This window comes from Lynx canadensis, chromosome E3 (assembly GCF_007474595.2).
Source record: "Lynx canadensis isolate LIC74 chromosome E3, mLynCan4.pri.v2, whole genome shotgun sequence".
NCBI lineage: Eukaryota > Metazoa > Chordata > Mammalia > Carnivora > Felidae > Lynx > Lynx canadensis.
Genome location: NC_044318.1, coordinates 975,148 through 992,361, shown reverse-complemented (window position 1 = coordinate 992,361; position 17,214 = coordinate 975,148). Strand labels below are relative to the sequence as shown.

The window sequence follows — 17,214 nt, the reverse complement described above, 5'->3', positions numbered from 1 at the left end:
CGGGGCTGCGCGCGCAGGCCGGGCGGGGCCGAGCCAGCGCCGTGGCCTCGGGCGCTCACCATTGGCCGGCACGCCCGCCTGTCTGCGACGAGGGCGGGGAGAGAGCCGGGCTGAGCAGACGCGCCGGAGTCGAAGCGGAGGTCCTGGGCGCTCACCATTGGCCCGCACGGCCGCCCGTCCGGGGCGTGCGCGGGGCGTGGGCGGGGCGTGGGCAGGGCTGCGCGCTCCGGTAGGTCCCGTGAGGCGCGGCTGCGGGGTCGCTGGGCCGCCAGGTGCGAGGACGTAGTGCTGGAGCCGGCGCCCGGCAGCTGCCTCGCGGGCCGGGGCGGCGCGGCGAAGCTGCAGGTCGGTCCGAAGTAGGGGCGGGGCAGGCTGCGGGAAGGGCTCCCAGAACCCGTAGGCCGGTGCCCATCAGACCCAGGGGTCGGGGGCTGCCGGGGAGGATTGTATCTGCTTCGGGGCGGGGGCGGGGGCGGGGGCGGGGGGTGAGGGCGGAGATGGCCTCCCTCGCTGGGCGCCACGGCCGCCGGGGGGGGGGGGGGTGGGGGGTGGCCGGCAGCTCCTCTCTTGGCCCCTCCCCTCTCGGCAAGCGGCTCCTGTCGCGCGTTGGCGGACTGCCCCGGAGGGGTCCGCGGGGGTGGGCTGAGGCGCGAGACTGCTTCTTCCGGGCTCTGCGTTTGGGTCGGACAACCCCACAGTCAGAGCTGAGAAGTGAGAGTAGAAAGGGATCTAGTGCGTGCGGACGCCGCGTCAGGAGCTTCACGCCGGGGACCCTGGAGAACAGGGATGTACACGCCAATTGCGCAGGACGCTGACGTGCGCTGTACTTCCCGTGGACCCCCGTGCGTTGCAGGGCCCCAGCATGGAAGCAGGCCCAGTAGAGAGCCTGTCGGTGGTGTACCAGAGCCAGGATTTCCTGGTGGTGAACAAGCACTGGGACCTGCGCATCGACAGTAGGATGTGGCGTGAGACCCCCACCCTCCAGAAGCAGCTGCGCCTCCGCTTCCCCGAGTTAGCGGACCCTGACACCTACTATGGGTTCAGGTGTGCAGAGGCCAGGCACTGGTGGCCCCCAGCGGCCTCTGCGGGAGGGAAGTGGCCACCCCCAGTCTAGCCACCCCTGATCCGCTGCCCCATGCCAGGTTCTGCCACCAGTTGGACTTCTCCACCAGCGGGGCCCTCTGTGTGGCCTTGAACAAGGCTGCAGCGGGCAGCGCTTACAAGTGCTTCAAGGAGCGCCGTGTCACCAAGGCTTACTTGGCTCTGGTAAGGCCTGACCGGTCTCCGAGGCAGGGGGTTCCCCAGAAGTGGTGGGTGGCCCCGAGAGCAGCTCCTGACCCTCTGCCTGGCAGGTACGGGGACACGTCCAGGAGAGCCGGATGACCATCAACTATGCCATCGGCAGGAACAGCACAGAGGGTCGGGCTCACACCATGTGCATCGAGGGTACACAGGGTACGCAGGCCAGGGGAGTGGGGTCTGTCAGGGGGACGTCCCTGGGGACCAGTGGGAGGGGGAGGGTCATCCGGTGAGGAGCCTGAGCGGGCAGGGCCCGTGGAGACAGGTGAGCGGGGCTGGAGTGGATCGGACCCTAGGCTGGTCCAGCCAACCTTCACGCCCTGTCCTCCTCCTCACAGGCTGTGAGAACCCAAAGCCAAGTGTCACCGAGTTGGTGGTCTTGGAACACGGGCTGTACGCGGGCGACCCCGTCTCCAAAGTGCTGTTGCAGCCCCTCACGGGTACGTCTGGGGGCGGGGACCAGGAAGCCGTCCGGGCCCCTTTGCTGTCCGTTAACGATGTCCCTCGCGCCCCTGGCGCGGTCGATGTCTGGCACCCACGTCTCTTCACACAAGGTGCTGCGGTGTCCCTTCTGTTACGCGTGAGATGAAACGGTGGCACAGGGGCAGAGTGGCCTGCCTGGGGCCGTTCCACTATCTCAGCCCCACACGGGGTCTTGCTCCTGGACGTGAGGGCCTCTGGAAGGCCGGGAGGAGTTCTCCAGCGTGCCTGGCCCCGACCCTCCCGGCAGCGACTCTTGGAGTCGACCGCTTCTCTAAATCCCGATGTTCTCGTTTGTACCAGGAAACAGAGAGGTCTGCCATTTTCAAGGGTTCCGGGGGGCTTCCAGACAGCGACAGGACAGGGCTGGGGCGATGTGGGGGGAGGGGAGGGGAGGGGCACGGGATGCCCTCCCCACCCTACCTGTTCCCTCGGCACCCCCACAGGCCGGACGCACCAACTGCGCGTGCACTGCAGCGCCCTCAGTCACCCCGTCGTGGGCGACCTGACCTACGGGCAGGCGTCGGGCCGGGAAGACCAGCCCTTCCGCATGATGCTGCACGCGTTTTACCTGCGCATCCCCACCCACACCGAGTGTGTGGAGGCCTGCACGCCAGATCCCTTCGTGCCCACGCTCGATGCCTGCTGGAGCCCCCACACCCTGGTGCGGTCACTGGACCAGCTCGTCCAGGTCCTGAGGGCTGCTCCCGACCCTGAGCCTGCGGAAGGGAGCCCCGGACCTTGCAGCACTCCCACACCCTCCACCAGGCCCCCCGAGACAGAGGCACAGCGGGCGTCGTGCCTGCAGTGGCTGTCAGAGTGGACACTGGAGCCTGACAACTAAGGGCACCACGGTGGGTGGGAGCGCCAGCTGGGACCACTAGGGGTGGGGGCTTCAGGGGAGAACCCTAGGCCCGTCCCAAGTCGGGGGTGTCCCTGTGTGCGGCGCCCCTGCGGACAGGGACGGAATCCCCTGGCTGTGGCAGCTAGACCTGGAGAAGGGCCGCAAGGCCAGCAGGGGGAGCCAGGCCGCCACGATTCTGGAGGATGAGGCCTTCCTCCAAGCCCCCTCTCCCCCAGGGGAAACCAAGGCCTGCCTTCCCGGCTCCAAAGCTTCATCCCTCGCGGCTTGTTTTTGTAAATTTGCCCAAGGTCTCCCTGCAAGAGGCAGAGGCAAGAGCTGAGCCAGCCTCAGGTTGGGTCCCTCCGGGGCCCCCAGCCCGGGCCTCAGAGCACCTGGTCCTCACCGTTCTCAGAGGTCCTGTGTTGGTCAGCCTAGCCGGGCTGGGCCTCCCCTCTTGCAGACCCTGACCCATCCTGCCCGTGATACTGCCTTGTGCCTTTGCTTCTACCACACTCTGCCCGTGGGCCCCCTCCTACCCCGACGGCTTGTGGGGAGGGTCTGAGCCACGCCTCTCGACCCTCTCACAACGCCTAGGCGGCCAGCAGTCCCGGATTTGGGCTTGGGAGTGAGGACGACCAGCCCCCATCCCCGGAAACACAGCCCCATCAGCCTCCTTGCAGCTGAGCGTCAGGGACCCAATAAATACTCAGTGACCGACCCCGTGAGCAATCGTGACTCTGTCCGAATTGGGGGACTTGGGGGTCCCGGATCCCTGCCCTCTTCCCTGCATGGGGCAGACCTCTGCCCTAGGCCCCCCAGCAGGACCCAGGATGGACCTCATGGTCCCGGCTGCTGACCTGTCCTCCCCCACCGTGCAGTGAGCACCCCACAGCCCTAGTGTGAGGGCCGGGCTCTGGGTAGAGGACCAAAACTGGGTCAGTCCTGTTCCCGGAGATCCCCATCTCTGGCCAAAAACATGGCAGCATCCATCTGTTCTCACCAGTTCTTCCTAGAGCTGTGGTCTCCACATCCGCCTTAGGGCCCTTCACCGTCTCAGAGGGCCAGCCAGTCTCCAGGGTCGGGGAGAGCAGGAGGCAGGTGTGACCAGCCGCAGGACACTTGTCTGGACGCACTGGCCTGGGCCTCCGGAACCGACAACAGAGAAGTCAGAGAGCTGGGTATACCTCGTAGTCCCCAAGGTAGGAAGGCACGAGGGTTAGGCACACAGGAGTAGGCACCGTCCTGGGGAACGTTCTCCGTGTGCTGCTGCTCCCCGTAAAAGACCTCCTTGGTGCCTTGAATCCCCCCGGGGTCCAGAAGGCCACCCACAGGCCAGGTCTGGACCTTGCTTCCTACGGGTAGGCTGGGAGGTTGTCTCCCCCCACCCCGTGGGCCTCTAGGCTGAGACTGCAGAGGCCAGACACGGGCGCACCCGGCCTGTCTGTCCCCCCCCGCCATGCCCCGGCCGTGGGTGGGCAGGGTTGGATGGTGTGGGGATCGTGCGGGTGCCCCTGGGCAAGGGGGAAGAGGGGAGCTTCCTTAGCAAGAGTGGCGGGACAGGCACTGCCGGTGGGGCCAGAGCACGGGCAGGTCCCCACTGGGGAGCTGCGTGTGCTGGTGGGGCCCCGCCCCCAGCCATGCGGAAGGGCAGCTGGACTTCGGTGAGGCCTGTCCACACCAGGGGAGGGGGGAGCTGTCTTCAGCCGGTCCCTCTAGCTGTTGGCGCCTTAGGCCCTGGGTCAACACGCCTGCTTGGCGGTGAGGCTGGCTCTCTGGGCACGTGTGGCTCTCCTTGTGGTGCTGATGACAGTAGTTTGGTGGCTGACCCAGCACCGTGGGGTTCCAGGCCCCCGTATCCCCCGGGCCCTGCCCCCCTCAGCTGGGGATAAGCTTCCACGGCACCTCCCACTCTACCTCAGGGGACCCATCCTGGGCCCCAGAGCGTGTGCACCACAGCTCTTTGCCATTGAGGACACCTGCCTGCTGCCTTCATCCCCTCCCCGCCTCACAGCACGCACACTTACGGACACACACGCTCACGGGGCAGAAAGTGCCGCGTGCGTGGCTGAACCCAGGTGCCACACTGGATCCACGTGTGCCTGATGTCCCTGTGGGGAACACATCTATCGTTCACATAGTTGTGGCCGCCCCCAGGCACACGCGTGTGCACAAAGACACCAGCACACACGACAGCTGCAGACACGCACGTGTACGAATACACGCGTGACCCCCAGGGCACAGACACATTCCCCAGTGGGCAGGGGTGTGCGTTGGGCGGCTGCCAACCGTGAGCTCAGTCTGTCGCTCCGCCGGGGCCGGAGGGCAGGTGTCTGCTGTGCTCAAGGTCCCCCGGGGCGGACACGGCACCGTCACCTGGCACAGCCCTGGTCTCTCCCCTGCACATCTGCCAGGTAGGCATCGCTTCAGGACTGGGTGGCCAGGCAGGCAGGGTGTCAGGCGAGGCATGGAGCCGAGCAGGGGCACAGGTGCCCACCCCCTGCACCAGCCCTGTGCCCCAGGGCTCAGCTGCAGGGTCTGACACACTCGGTGGGCTGGGGTCCCTAGTGGCTGGAGCACCCGTCACCTGGCTTATACCCCCCTGCATTGGACAGCCACCCCGGGGCGCGGGAGCAGCCTCCCTCTACGGCAGAAGGTCTCCGAGCCCAGGTGAGAAGTGACGGCTGGGGCAGGGCCACCCGAACCTCAGGGCGCAGGCTGGGAGTCAGTGTCATCGTGGCTCTGGGTGGGGAGCTGAGCCCCTCTGAGCTAACGCTTTGCTCCCTGCAGAGGACAGTAACACCCTGGGTGGAGCGCAATCTAGAAGCCCGCAAGCGCCAACACCCTCAGGACCTCCATCTGCAGGCTGGCCAGGGCTGTTCCGGGGCTGTGGTGGGGGTTGTGGCCGGAGGCAAGGTCTGGCTGGGCCTCCAGGTCTCCCTGGAGGAGAAGAGAGCTTTCTAGGCCACCCAGGTGTGGGCGCAGGTTAGGGAACCCCTGAAGCTTCAACCCCCAGCTCCCTGCGGGGGACTTACTGGGACCACCGCCCCTGCCCTGCAGCTGTGTGGAGATCTGTTTATCGGAGACACCAGAGCCTGCAGGTGCCATGAGCCCTGACCTGCGATAAGGAAGGCCCCGGGGTTAGGGCCGGCCCCCTTCTGCCACTCCCTTTGGTTCCGCAGAGCTATTGTTTGTGGGGCTGTTACCCTCCCCAAAGACAGAGACACTTGTGGGGCAGCCATCCTGTGGGACCCCAGACTGCAATGCCCTCTCTGTGCCCGGGCCGAGGAGGGCAGGGGACGGTGATGGCGTGGGCCTCATCACGTCCTATCTCCTCTCCAGCTTGTCCTGAACCCACCGCCCGTGACCCCACACCTTCCTGCACAGCCATGGGCCTCAGAGCAGGTGAGACTGCCCCCCCCCCCTCACAAAGGGGCACCGTGGACCCTCCGGGGGTGGTTCCCACGGCCGGCTCCTCTTAGGTGGCAGGACCATCTGTGGTCATAGGGACACAGGGAGCCCTGGGCAGACCCTTGACGGATGCCCCCACCAGGCAGGCGCAGCCCTGCGGGGGGGGGGGGGGGGCGTCAGCCGCTCATGGCCCATTCTGTTCCAGGTGCCCAGGTGAGCCCAGGCCTCGCCCTCCTCATGTGGCTCACCGCCCACTGCTCTCGTCCCCAGGCCCAGGGCTTCTCCCAGGGAGGGCTGGATGCCAGCAGGGCTGACCTGTGGGCCAGGTGAGTGCCAGCCCCTCCTGCAGTTCCAACCTACAGGTCACATTCTGGCAGCTGATCCCCTGGCAGGCGGGGGGGGGGGGGGGGCGGGGAGGGGACGGTGCGGCTCCAGGGGCCGCACCTGACGGCCCAGGCGAGGCTGAGGCAGGGCTGCCCCCAGCACTCACCAACCTTGCCCCAAGGTGGCCCAGATCACCCAGTGTCCTGCATCATGTCCCAACCACACCAGAGTGGCCAAGAGTGGGTCCCCCAGGCTGTCGCAGCTGGGACTGGGGCCGCTGAACCCCTCACCTCTCACAGTGCTCTCCCGGCCAGAGTCCTCTCCGCTTTCTTCCCCTGCCCCGAGGCTTGGCTGCTCTCTCAGGTCCTAAACAGAGACTCGGTAATTCCCAAGCACTGTTCAGAGGGCTCATGCGTGGGCTCAGCCACCCTTCCCTTCCCTGGGAGTCAGAGACCTCTCGTGGACCATCAGTCACTGACCAATCAGTGTGCTGATTAGGCAGGGCTGGAGACCCAGGCTGAAGTCCCATGAGACGCCCTCCCCACGCACGGATTTTAGTAGACGCACAGCCTGCGGAACACTCAGCTAGGAACCAGCCTGGCCGTGGTGACACCGCAGATGCCCGGACCACATCTGCTCCAAACACTCAGCCGTTGCTGGGGCCGGGGAGCTCACTCGAGCTCAGAGCCCCCTGGGACCGGGCCCCGGGCGGAAGCACAGACCCAGAGTCCAGGCCGGGGCCATACTGAAGCCCTGCTCATCGCCTGGAGCCTGGGGCCAACTACGTGCCACAGGGGCACAAGTGCGTGCCGAGCGGAGCCGCGGTCTTGCCTGCGCCCAGGCGCCACCAGCCACCCTTCCTGTGTCTCAGGCCCTGGGTGTTGGGGAGCTGACCTCCCTCCTGTGCACTGCAGTCCGGGCTACACCGCCCCCCCCCCCCAACTCACCGCCTGCCTCCTTTCTGCCCAGTGCCAACGCCTCCCTCCTGCACAGCTTCTGGTGCCAGCCGGCCAGCCAGCTGCCCCGGGACCAGCTCTCCGCTCTCATCAGGGCGATGGCGACTCGCCGGGTCCTCCTCAGAGCCTGGCAGGTGAATGGCTGTGGCGGATGGGCGCAGGCTGGGGTGCTGAGGGCAGGGGTGTCCCCAGCGCAGGACACGGGCCAGCGGGGGGCCTGCGGGGCCGGGTGGGGGCGAGCTCACGGTGGGGGAGAGAAGGGGGGAGCACTGGGGCCCTGCGGGAGACACCGCCAGCGTCACCACCGCCTGAGGGGTGTCGCTTCAGTAGTCCCCGACGCGACAGGGGGTCTGGCCCTCCAGAGGTTGGGCTTTCCCTCCCCTGAGTGACTCTCTGCTGCTGCCCACTTTGGATCATTTCTAGGGCCTTCTCCGCCAATTACCTGCAGACCCCCTGCCTTCTGTTCTTGTGTTCGGGTGAGGGCTTATCCGCCAGGCCTGCGCTGGCCGCTTCCTCCCTCCATCTGTCATGCAGCGTCCCCCTTTGGGACGGGTTCTGGGCCCTGGGCAGATCCCCCAGCCTGCTGGCCTCTCCCTGCAACCCACCACTGATCCAAGCATTGCCCGTCCTTGGGTTTAAAGAAACGGAAAGAAGAAAAGCTACCATTTTGTCTCTTTATAACATTGGTATGAAATTAGTACTGAACCTAGAACGATCTCAAAGTGAGTCAAGCAACACAAGAAACCCAGGCAGGCGGCCCTGAGATAAATGCCTCTGAGTCACCGTAGTGCAGGGGGGCCCAGGGTGGGGAGGACTCTCGGGCTGGCCTTGACACATCCCGAGAGCGGCTGAGACGGGAAGACGACGTGATGTCCAGGTGAGGCGGGGTCCAGGCAGGCAGGGAAGGGACCACCCTGAGGGAGAGGGTAACGTGGCAGAGAGAAGGGGGCCGGGGGAGCCCTGGGCTGGGCGAGAGAGTGACCCATCACCGCCCTGCCCAGCTCAGCTGCCTGGCCAACCTGGCCGCGCTGCACGGCCTCCAGGACGACTTTGAGCTCCACCCGCCGGACCTGCTGCTTTTCTACAAGTGAGTGCCCGCTCCCGGCCCGAAACCCGGGCGGCACAGGCTGAGCGTGCCTCCTTTGGAGTCCCGGGGACCCCAGCTCCCCAGGGATATCCGGGCCGGTCCCCACCCTCCCGACAGCCCCCCAACCCTCCCGCAGCCTGACACAGGTGAGGGAAGCCGACTGCCGCGCCTTCACCCACCGTGCCGCCCAGGGGGACACGGAGCTGCTGGCCAACCTGCCGGACCAGAGGGCCGCCCTGCAGCGTGTGGCCTTGGCCTGCCTGGTAGGCACCGCGGGCGGGCCCCGGGCGGGCCGGGGGGACCGGAAGTGGGGCCAGGCTCACGCTGACCTGCCGTCCCGTAGGGAGGACCTCGCTTGCGGCTCAGCGCCTCTGACCTGCTGCTCCTCGGGGTCCTGGTGTGCGACATGGACGCGTCCAGCATCGTGGCCGCGGACCCCCGTGTGCTGCAGAATCTGCAGCGCTGCCATCGGCTGACCGCCCCCCAGCAAGCCGCCCTCAACACGCTGCTGGCCAGTGGGGAGACCACGCTTGGGTAGGCAGGGCCGGAACTCTCTGCCCAGGCCTCCCCCTCCGGAGGAGACCGCCAGTGTGTACCGCTCTGCCGACCTTCGACCTCTCGCCCCGGCTCACAGCCCCACTGACCCCGCAGCCTGGGACACACCGGCTTAGGGGTGCTGCCCCCACCCTCCAAACCCCACGGTCCCCTGCCCCCACACCCGGAGTGGGAGAGTCTCTCCTGAGCAGGGTGTCCCCCGCAGGGCAGGCCCCAGAAAGTGGGTGCTCGGAGAGGGGCAGGCAGCCTCCAGGCCCCGGGGCTGTGCTCCCGACCCTGACACAGTGCCCCCCTTCCCACATGCCAGGCCTCCGGGTTCCTGGAACCTAGAGGGGCTGCGGGCTCTGGGACCCCTGGCCACCTACATCAGCTCCAGCCTGTGGATGCAGGTGCAGCAGGTAGGGTGCTCTGGAGTGGGGGGCTGTCCAGCTGGCTGTGGACAAGGGGAGGGGCGTCCGGCCGGCCTTCCACCAGCCACTCCGCTGGGGACTGGTGTCCCCAGTCCCTCCCTGCCCCAGGGTTTCCATCCGTGGGGCGGGAGGAGGAACCAGGGGCCCCTGCCAGCCCCTCGCCAGGGTATGGAGTCTGTATGCCCGCTCTGCCAGGCTGTGGGCCTGGACTTCTTCGGCAGCACGGTGGCCACGTACCGAGCTGGGCGGCTTAGCCAGCAGGACGCCAGGCGCTTCGTCACTGGCTTTCTGAAGGCCAAGGCTGAGTCGGTGTCCTCTCGGCCCAAGCGGGGCACAGGTCAGTGTGGCCACTGTGGCCCGGGGATGCTCTGTCTCCTCCGCTCTGGGCTCCTAACCCTAGGGCGGGCTCACCCAACATGTGGCATGCTGGCCTGGGCGTGGCCTAGGGGTCTGCATCCAGCCGAGGGGTGCGGGGGGGTGGGGGGGCGTCGGGGTTCGTTAGAGCCCAGTGGAGGTGAACTGTAAGGTCGGGCCTGGGTTGGGAGTCGAGGTCAAACTCAATCTGGTCTGGACGCAGTTTTCTTGGCTAGAGGTCAAGCTTGGGGAGAGTCAAGGGCAGGCCAAATTCAGGAGTGAGGTGGGTGGGGCCCCAGGTCAGCACAGGTCAGCTCAAAACCCCCAGCCCACCCCCAGCCACAGGGAGACCCTGCCTCCGCGGGGACATCACGGCGGCCACGCTGCGCGACGACCTCTTTCTGGTGCACTATGACTGCGTGCAGCTGGAGTCCTGCCTGGGGAGCCGTGTGCTCAAAGCCAACCTGGACCCCCTGCTGCAGCACCCTCTGCCGGCCGAGTGCCAGCGTGTCGTCAAGGCCAAGCTGGCTCGGGTGCGGTGCGCTGCGGACCAGCTGCGGGAAGGGGTGGGCGGGCGCCGGGCGGTGTGGCCTGACGCCCCCACCCCCACCCCAGGTCTACCCGCGCGGCGTCCCCGAGGAGCAGCTGCCGCTCATCGCCTCGCTGGTCTACCTCTACTCCCGCTCCGAGATCGGCCAGTGGAACGTCACGTCCAGAGACACCGTCGTGGCCCTGCTGGCCTCAGATGTGGCCCTGGAGAACCAGACTGAGGTGAGGGCGGTGCGGAGGGCGTGGGGGTGGGGGGCGCCGACCCCGGCCCCGCTGACCCGGCCTCGCCTCCAGGCTGTGCTACAGAAGTACCTGGACCACAACGGCACCCTCACCGGCGCCCTGCTCGTGGCCATCGGGGGCTCCCGCCTCTGCTGGATGAGCGCCAGGCAGATCCAGGCCATCAGGCCCTCGGAGTTCCGGTGAGCCGGCCCAGTGACCGCCCCCTCACCGCCCCTCGGCCAAGGAGGGTGGGGCTCAGCCAGGCCACCTAAGGCTGTTAGTTTTCTAGGGCTGCACAACAGAGTGCCATTAACCCAGCCGTTTGAGACCTCTCGCTGTCTGGAGACCGGAAGTCTGAGATCAAGGCGTCACAGGACCAGCTGCCTCTGAGGCCTGCAGGGGACGTTCCTGCTTCTGGGGCTGCCCGAACCCCTTGGCCTTCCCGGGCTGGCGGACGCCTCGCCCCGGCCTCGGCCTCCGTGGTCACGCGGCCTCGCGCTCGGTCTGCGTACAGATCTCCTTCTTGCATCCAGTTGTTAGACCTTGGGCCACGCTAATTCAGCGTGGGGTCATGTTAGAATAGACCTACAGATAGCGACCACGATTCCATTTTCAAACAAAACCACCTTCTGAGGCTGGGGCAGGTGCGAGTTTGGGGAGGGACGCTATTAGGCACAGTACAGAGGGCGAGAGGAAAGCTGTGGAGGGGAGCGGCCAGGAGCGTGGGGGGCTCCCGGCCTGCCCAGCAGCCTCCTCCTCCCCCAGGCTGGCTGGGGCCCTGGATATCTCCTCCTGCCCTCAGAGCCGGAAAGACGTGCTCTACGCCAAGGCCCGCGAGGCCTTCGGCAGCACCAGGACCACGGCTGCCTATTACCGCTTCATGCGTCCTTACCTTGGTGAGACCCTGCCCTGTGTGCAGCAGCCCGTCCCCAGAAGCCCGCCGCCCCTCTCCCCTCACCACTGCCCGGCCCCCAGGAGGTGCCCCCGTGGAGGAGCTGCGGCATCTGGTCCAGGCGAACGTCTCCATGGACATCGACACGTTCACCAATCTGAACCCCCGTGTGCTGCAGGTGAGCCCTGGGGGATGCCCGCCCAGGGGAGGCCCGAGCGCCCCAAAGTCAGAGGGATGCAGACCGCGTGAACCCCAGCTCACTGCTGCCAGGCCTCACCCCTGTGCTCACTCCTCAGTCAAGCACTGCCCTGCCAGGTCTGCCCTTGGCCCCAAAGCTGGCCTCTGCGGGACCCTCCGGACCTCCCCCCACGGCCCCCTCCCTTCCCTCGCAGAGCCTGAGTGTCGGCAATGTGACGACACTGCTGGGCCAGAACGTGGGGGACCTACAGAAGGCACGGAGCCACCCGACCATCAGCTCTTGGCTGCGCAGCCTCAACAGGTCGGCCCTTGGCGAGCTGGGCCTAGACACGGACCCTGCCGGCCTCAGCGGCCCAGGCCGCTCCACCACCGTCACCCCCAACACCGCGCCCCGGGGGCCCTACCCAGCCCCCACGTCAGGCCTTCCCAGGCACAGCGCCCCCGCCTCCGGTATGCTCCCAACCCGCCCTCGCCTCTGGTGGGCCTTCCCCACCCGGCCTGGTCGGTCTGCCCAGCGCCTCTGTGGACCCCCGACCTCACACTCTGTCGGCCACTCTTTCTGTTTGTCTCCCTGGGTGGCATCTGGGTGACACCGGCCTCACTCTTCACTGGAGGCTGAGTTATTGGAGGACAAAATCCCCTCCTCCAAAACCTGCTGAGTGCCAGAAAGTGGGGTGGGGGGGTGGGGGGGGGGTGGAGAAGCTGTGCCATCCCTGCCCAGGGCCCAGGACAGCAGCCTACATGGCCTTCCCCAGCTGCAGGGACGGTGTGAGCCTTGAGGGGGTGCCCAGGCCCGGGAGGCGGCGGGACAGCCCGGGGGCGGTTCCCAGCGGGGACTGATGGGTGCTCCCTCCATGCTCTGCCTACAGGCAGCCCACCAGCCCATCTGGGGTACCTGCCACTCTCTGTGGCCCTGCCCTCTGGCCTCCTGTGGCTGCTGTACTGGGGCACCCCAGGGCTCAGCCAGGACTGCTCCTGGGACACCCGCACTATGGCCTCTGAAGACGGCGCCGCCCCAGCACCACGAGCAGGGAAACGGGGGCTGGTAGCTGGGGTCCACCATGTCCGGCATTCTAGGGGCCCGCAGGGCTGGTCCCCACCCACATCCAGCTCCCGGGACACGGAGCTGGAATGAGGATCTGGGCCCACCCCGAGGCCAGCCCTGAAGAGTTGACGGAGACGCTGTCCCAGCCCTCTGGTCTCCCTCAGATGCTGCTGGGGAGGGGGCGTCCCTGAGGGATTCGAATAAAAGACAAGGTGACCTTCCCGCCTGTGTCCCTTTGTTCTGAGCCCGAGGAGGGGCAGAGACCTTCTCAGCCGGGACGGACTTCTGTGCCGTCGTCTTCCGGCCGTGTCTCCAGACGCCACCCTGAGTGTTGGCCTGGACTCGGAGGGGAGACCCCGGGACTGGAAACAGTGGTAGGAAGGCCCTCAAGGCCACCTGCCTGCCTGGACTACCTCCCCTGGACCCCCTCCTCCAAGTGCAAATAGGAGGGGCTACAACTCGGGAACCACATCTACCAGGTCAGGGCCTTCCCACCACGTCCTCAGAACACCACGGGGTGCCTCTGCAGGGAAGGAAAGTGTCCTTTTATTGAACCCCAGTCCCCTTGAGGTGGGCCAGGGAGCACCGGGGCCGCTTTGGCCAGGCGGGGCCTCCAGCAGGGCAGGTCCAGCATCCGGAGCAGCGGGCTCAGTTCGGGACCAAAGCCCACAGCAGAGTCGGGACCGCAGTGAGCACAGGTCCGGGTCGGAGCAGGCGGGCGCCCCCTGAGAGGGCCTCTGTACAGAGGGAGTGACTCAGACGCCCCATGCCGCTCCGCTCCGACCCCACCCAGCCGGCCACCCTGGCCCACCTCGGAAGCTGAGGTCCACGACCAGGTAGCCATTGGGGATGCCGCCTCGGAGCCCCAGGCCCAGACTGTCCAGGTCCTCCTGCCGCTGCCGTGAGATCCAATCCCGCACGGGGCTGCTCTCCCGCGCCGCCTTCAGGCCCACCAGGTTCGGACCCAGAAGGTTTCGGACCTCGGCAACGGTCAGCGGCTGCCAGAACCCCCAGGGGGCGGTCAAGGGCGCCCTGCCTCACCCACAGAAGGCTGCCGGGCTCTGCTCCGCCCAAACCTCCCGGCGCTTCCCTTCCCGGGCGCACAGACCCTGACTTGGCCGCTCCAGGATTCGGCGCTCGCCCCGGCGCGAAGGCAGCCCCTGCCTGGCCCCGCCCCTCCTGTGCCCCCGCCCCTGGGCCCCGCCCCGTGTGGCCCCGCCCCCGCGGCCCCGCCCCGCGGCCGTACCACCACTGCCTCGGGCCGCAGCGTCCGGAATGTGGCCAAGTCCATGCTTACGTTCTGACGGCTGAGAGCCCGCAGGTCCTCCGTGGGGGCCCCACCTGACCGCGGGGAGAGGGCCCCAAGCGTGAGACCTCGCAACAGCCCTCAGTCTTATCCCCTGCCCGGAGGCTGCAAGAAGCCGTCCTCCTTCCCCAAGATTCCCTTTTCCTAAGGAGTTCCTGGGCCCCGGGTTCCCCTGGTGCCCATCTGACCCTCAGGGTGCGTGGAGAGGCCGGAGGTGGCCGCGGGAGCATCTGGGTCGGCTCAGAACTCACAGGGTCTCCACCTACACACACTCGTAAGGGCGCAGGGCACAGTGACCACCAGTCACACCAGCAGTGGCCTAGTGAGGCAGGAACTGGCGGCCCCTGCGTGGGGAGCCTTGGCCATCGCCGCCCCCTGGGTGTACCCTGGCTCACCCAGGTAGAGCTTCATCTTCTCGAAGTAGTCAGACCCGCTCACGTTCTGGAAGGCAAGGCGGGCCTTGCGATAGAGTACGTCCATCTGGGCCGGGCGGCATGCATCCAGATCCGGGGGCCGGGCTGCCCTGGAGAGGCCCGGACAGTGAGCCCAGGGCGCAGCGTGCCCACCACCCCCGGCGGACCCCCGGGACTCACCAAACAACGCTGTGGTGCACTGACTCCAGCTGCTCAGGACTGAGGAAGCACGGGTACGTCGGATGGAAAGCGGCCAGTGTGTCCAGGGTGGCCTTGTCCAGCTGGCCCCCTCCCACCAGATAGCGGGCAATCAGGGCAGCCACCTGTGGAAGGAGGCCACGGGTGCCTTGGGGCAAGGAGACCCACAATCCCCTGGGGTCTGCACGGCCTCACACCACCCGCTCCCTCCCTGTCACCTGAGCATCCATTTTGTGCCCTTTGCTGACTTCAAGAAGAGATTTCACGGTTTCCAGGGACATCGCGTTCCACTTGTGGATGTCCTCGGGGGTGAGCTCAAGGAAGAAGTACCCGAGGTGCCGGACCAGGGACTCGGGGTACCCCTGTGGATAGAGCTGCCCGGGGAGGTGACTGGATGGATGGCTGGGGATGCTCCGGCGGGGTGGGCAGGTATGAGCCCCTCATGAACTACCTCGTCCAATTTGCGCTTAAAAACGCCCAGCTGCTGGTAGGTGAAGGGCACCATGTTCACCCGGTCCATCTGAGCGGCCAGCAGGGCCCCATCTACACAGGCCTCCAGCTCCCAGGGCTCGTAGAAGACAAGGTTTTCATCCACCACACGGGCCCTCCGCTCTGGTGGGCAGGCTTTCTCTGCGGGGGCAGGCGGGGGATTGAGGGCTGGACGTCTCTTGTCAACCTCCTCCCCCCAAACCTCACGGAGACAGACCCTGGGCAATGCAGGACCCCCTCCAGGCCTGTTTACACACCAGCAGAATGGAGTGATTCTGTCCCTTCTCCGAGGTTGTCACCGTGGACCAAGCTGAGCGGCCAGAAAGGGCCACGGGTATGGGCAGGTGTGAGCCCACGACCCTACCCCATCCCCGGGTCTCTTGACAGCCAGTGGGACAGGGTTTCCCACTTACTCTCTGTGTCCCGCCGGTCCCTCGGGAGGAGGACGGTCAGCTCAGGCCGCTGCCAAGACAGGTCCCGGGAGGTGCCTTGCAGCCAGGGGGTCGTGACACCCTGAGGACAGAGCAGGGCTGTAGCTGAGCTGTGCATGGCCGGGGGTCCGAGGCCCCCTACCTGGGGCCAGACACCTTCCTCTGTCTCCCCAGAGGGAACTTACCGGTCGTGAGTCTGCAGCCCGGACCCTGGAAGGTAGCACCCACCCTGCAGGGGAAGAGCGTAAGGCTGGAAGGGACAGCCAGGGATTCCTGGGGTGCCTGCCACCGGCCCCCACCGTGTGTAGGAAGGAGGCAAAGCTGCTCCCCCAACACTGTGCTCCCCCCACAGACTTAGGCCCCTGCACCCCATGATGTCACAGCCCACCCCACCCCAAGGGGCCCAGGCGTCCCTCATCCTCCTCCTAAGCCTTCACTGCTCCGGTCGAGGAGTTACCCTCTCCGTGGACACTCTCAGCTTGGCCTGAGCGCCTATCACTGCCCTGGCTCAGCCGCTAATGCTGCAGGGCGTGGAGGTCCAGCAGGGGGGCCGCCACAGTCACCTCTGGGGACAGAGACACGGCTGACAGCCTGCCCAGGTCTAGGGCACCTACCTACAACTTGGGGCACCCATCTGGAACTCAGGGCGCCTGTTCAGGACTCAGGGCACCCGCCGAGATTCGGAGCACCCGCCAGGACTCGGGCCACCTGCCCAGAACTTGGAACAGCTGCCTGACCTCAGGGCACCTGCCAACGATGGGGGAGGGGGCACTGCCCACAGGCAGGGAGGGGGTGTGGGGCAATGAGAGCCTTTCTTGAGGCCCCTCAGCTGTTTGGGCCCCCACTACTTTGCAGCAGCACCCCCCCCCCACCGCATTACTCACCGAGGCTGAGAAGCAGGAGCAGGAGGCTACAGTGGGTGGGGGTCCCACGGGACCCCAGAGGAGGCAGAGCAGCCTGCAAGGCCATTGTCTGTGGAGGACAGCCGCTCCGATATCCCCACCGTTTGGGTGAACAACCCCCCCATCCCCCTGACTACCCCCCCTCCCGCACCCCTCCTTTCCCCTCCAACCCACCTGCCTCACCCTGGGCCAGTGCAGGGCCTTATGAGGCTGGACGGTCTCAGAACCCCACACCGAACCTTCTCAGGCCCCTGCAGGTGGCGTCTCTGCGGCCTCCAGCCCTGCTCTCAGGACTGACCTGTCCACCTGACCCGCCCCCTCCGGGAAGCTGGCCCCTCCTGCAGGGGGTGTTGAGTCTGAGTCAGCCAGGCCCCCAGCAGTGAGAGCCCAGGCGGGCAACTGGTTAGGGCAGGGCTGCCTCTGGCCCAGGCTGGCCTGATTCCACATTTGCACCAGAGCTGGGGATAGATTTGAGTGACCCCCCCCACAACCTGGGGCGTGGCCACTCTCTCCTCCCCATCCTCCTGCTCCTGGCACCTGCCAGGCTTTGTGCAAACCCCGGGCCCGGGTGGACAAGGCCACTGAGGCCCACCTGCCCTCCTGCTTTCTCTTCTGAGGTCCCTCCCAAGACAGAGGCCTCAGTGTCTTGTGGGTACAACACCCCTTCTTACCTGCCAGTCCCTTGGGTGAGGCAGTGGATGGATAGGGATTCTGGGGCGGTTCCCCTGCATTTTTAGAGTGGGGTTCAGGGGGCCTTGCCAGCCAGTGTGGGGTGTGGAAGTGGGTGGAGAGCCGCTTTCCAGGGAGTATTGTCCCAGGTAGGGTGGGGACCTGCGGGAGACCAAACCAGTG

The 17,214-nt window shown here is 66.9% G+C and overlaps 3 protein-coding genes across 4 annotated transcripts; 2 read left to right on the top strand and 1 right to left on the bottom strand.

Annotated features, from left to right (window-relative positions):
- The first annotated feature begins 209 nt into the window (after window positions 1-209).
- RPUSD1 (RNA pseudouridine synthase domain containing 1) lies at window positions 210-3,341 on the top strand. 2 transcript variants are annotated; one of them, XM_030301355.1, is made up of 6 exons: window positions 210-345; window positions 855-1,044; window positions 1,143-1,266; window positions 1,353-1,455; window positions 1,638-1,739; window positions 2,226-3,341. In XM_030301355.1, the coding sequence occupies exons 2-6, from the start codon at window positions 863-865 to the stop codon at window positions 2,621-2,623; spliced, it is 909 nt and encodes a 302-aa protein (XP_030157215.1). In that variant the 5' UTR covers window positions 210-345; window positions 855-862; the 3' UTR covers window positions 2,624-3,341. The 2 variants fall into 2 exon arrangements, with proteins under 2 accessions (XP_030157215.1, XP_030157216.1); XM_030301356.1 differs by lacking the exon at window positions 855-1,044.
- Window positions 3,342-3,453: 112 nt separating this feature from the next.
- LOC115504473 (mesothelin-like protein) lies at window positions 3,454-12,747 on the top strand. Its single transcript, XM_030301475.2, has 18 exons — window positions 3,454-3,500; window positions 5,236-5,290; window positions 5,411-5,531; window positions 5,963-6,025; window positions 6,237-6,357; window positions 7,325-7,445; window positions 8,313-8,398; window positions 8,535-8,661; window positions 8,742-8,932; window positions 9,261-9,351; window positions 9,559-9,700; window positions 10,063-10,250; window positions 10,333-10,488; window positions 10,561-10,688; window positions 11,254-11,384; window positions 11,464-11,558; window positions 11,773-12,028; window positions 12,448-12,747. The coding sequence occupies exons 1-18, from the start codon at window positions 3,454-3,456 to the stop codon at window positions 12,711-12,713; spliced, it is 2,385 nt and encodes a 794-aa protein (XP_030157335.2). The 3' UTR covers window positions 12,714-12,747.
- A 103-nt stretch (window positions 12,748-12,850) lies between these two features.
- Window positions 12,851-16,647, bottom strand: MSLN (mesothelin). Its single transcript, XM_032591654.1, has 11 exons — window positions 16,537-16,647; window positions 16,345-16,432; window positions 15,646-15,689; window positions 15,443-15,542; window positions 14,992-15,170; window positions 14,759-14,914; window positions 14,523-14,665; window positions 14,325-14,452; window positions 13,870-13,964; window positions 13,435-13,621; window positions 12,851-13,360 (listed from the first exon to the last, which is right to left on the bottom strand). The coding sequence occupies exons 2-11, from the start codon at window positions 16,427-16,429 to the stop codon at window positions 13,272-13,274; spliced, it is 1,206 nt and encodes a 401-aa protein (XP_032447545.1). The 5' UTR covers window positions 16,430-16,432; window positions 16,537-16,647; the 3' UTR covers window positions 12,851-13,271.
- Window positions 16,648-17,214: the final 567 nt, after the last annotated feature.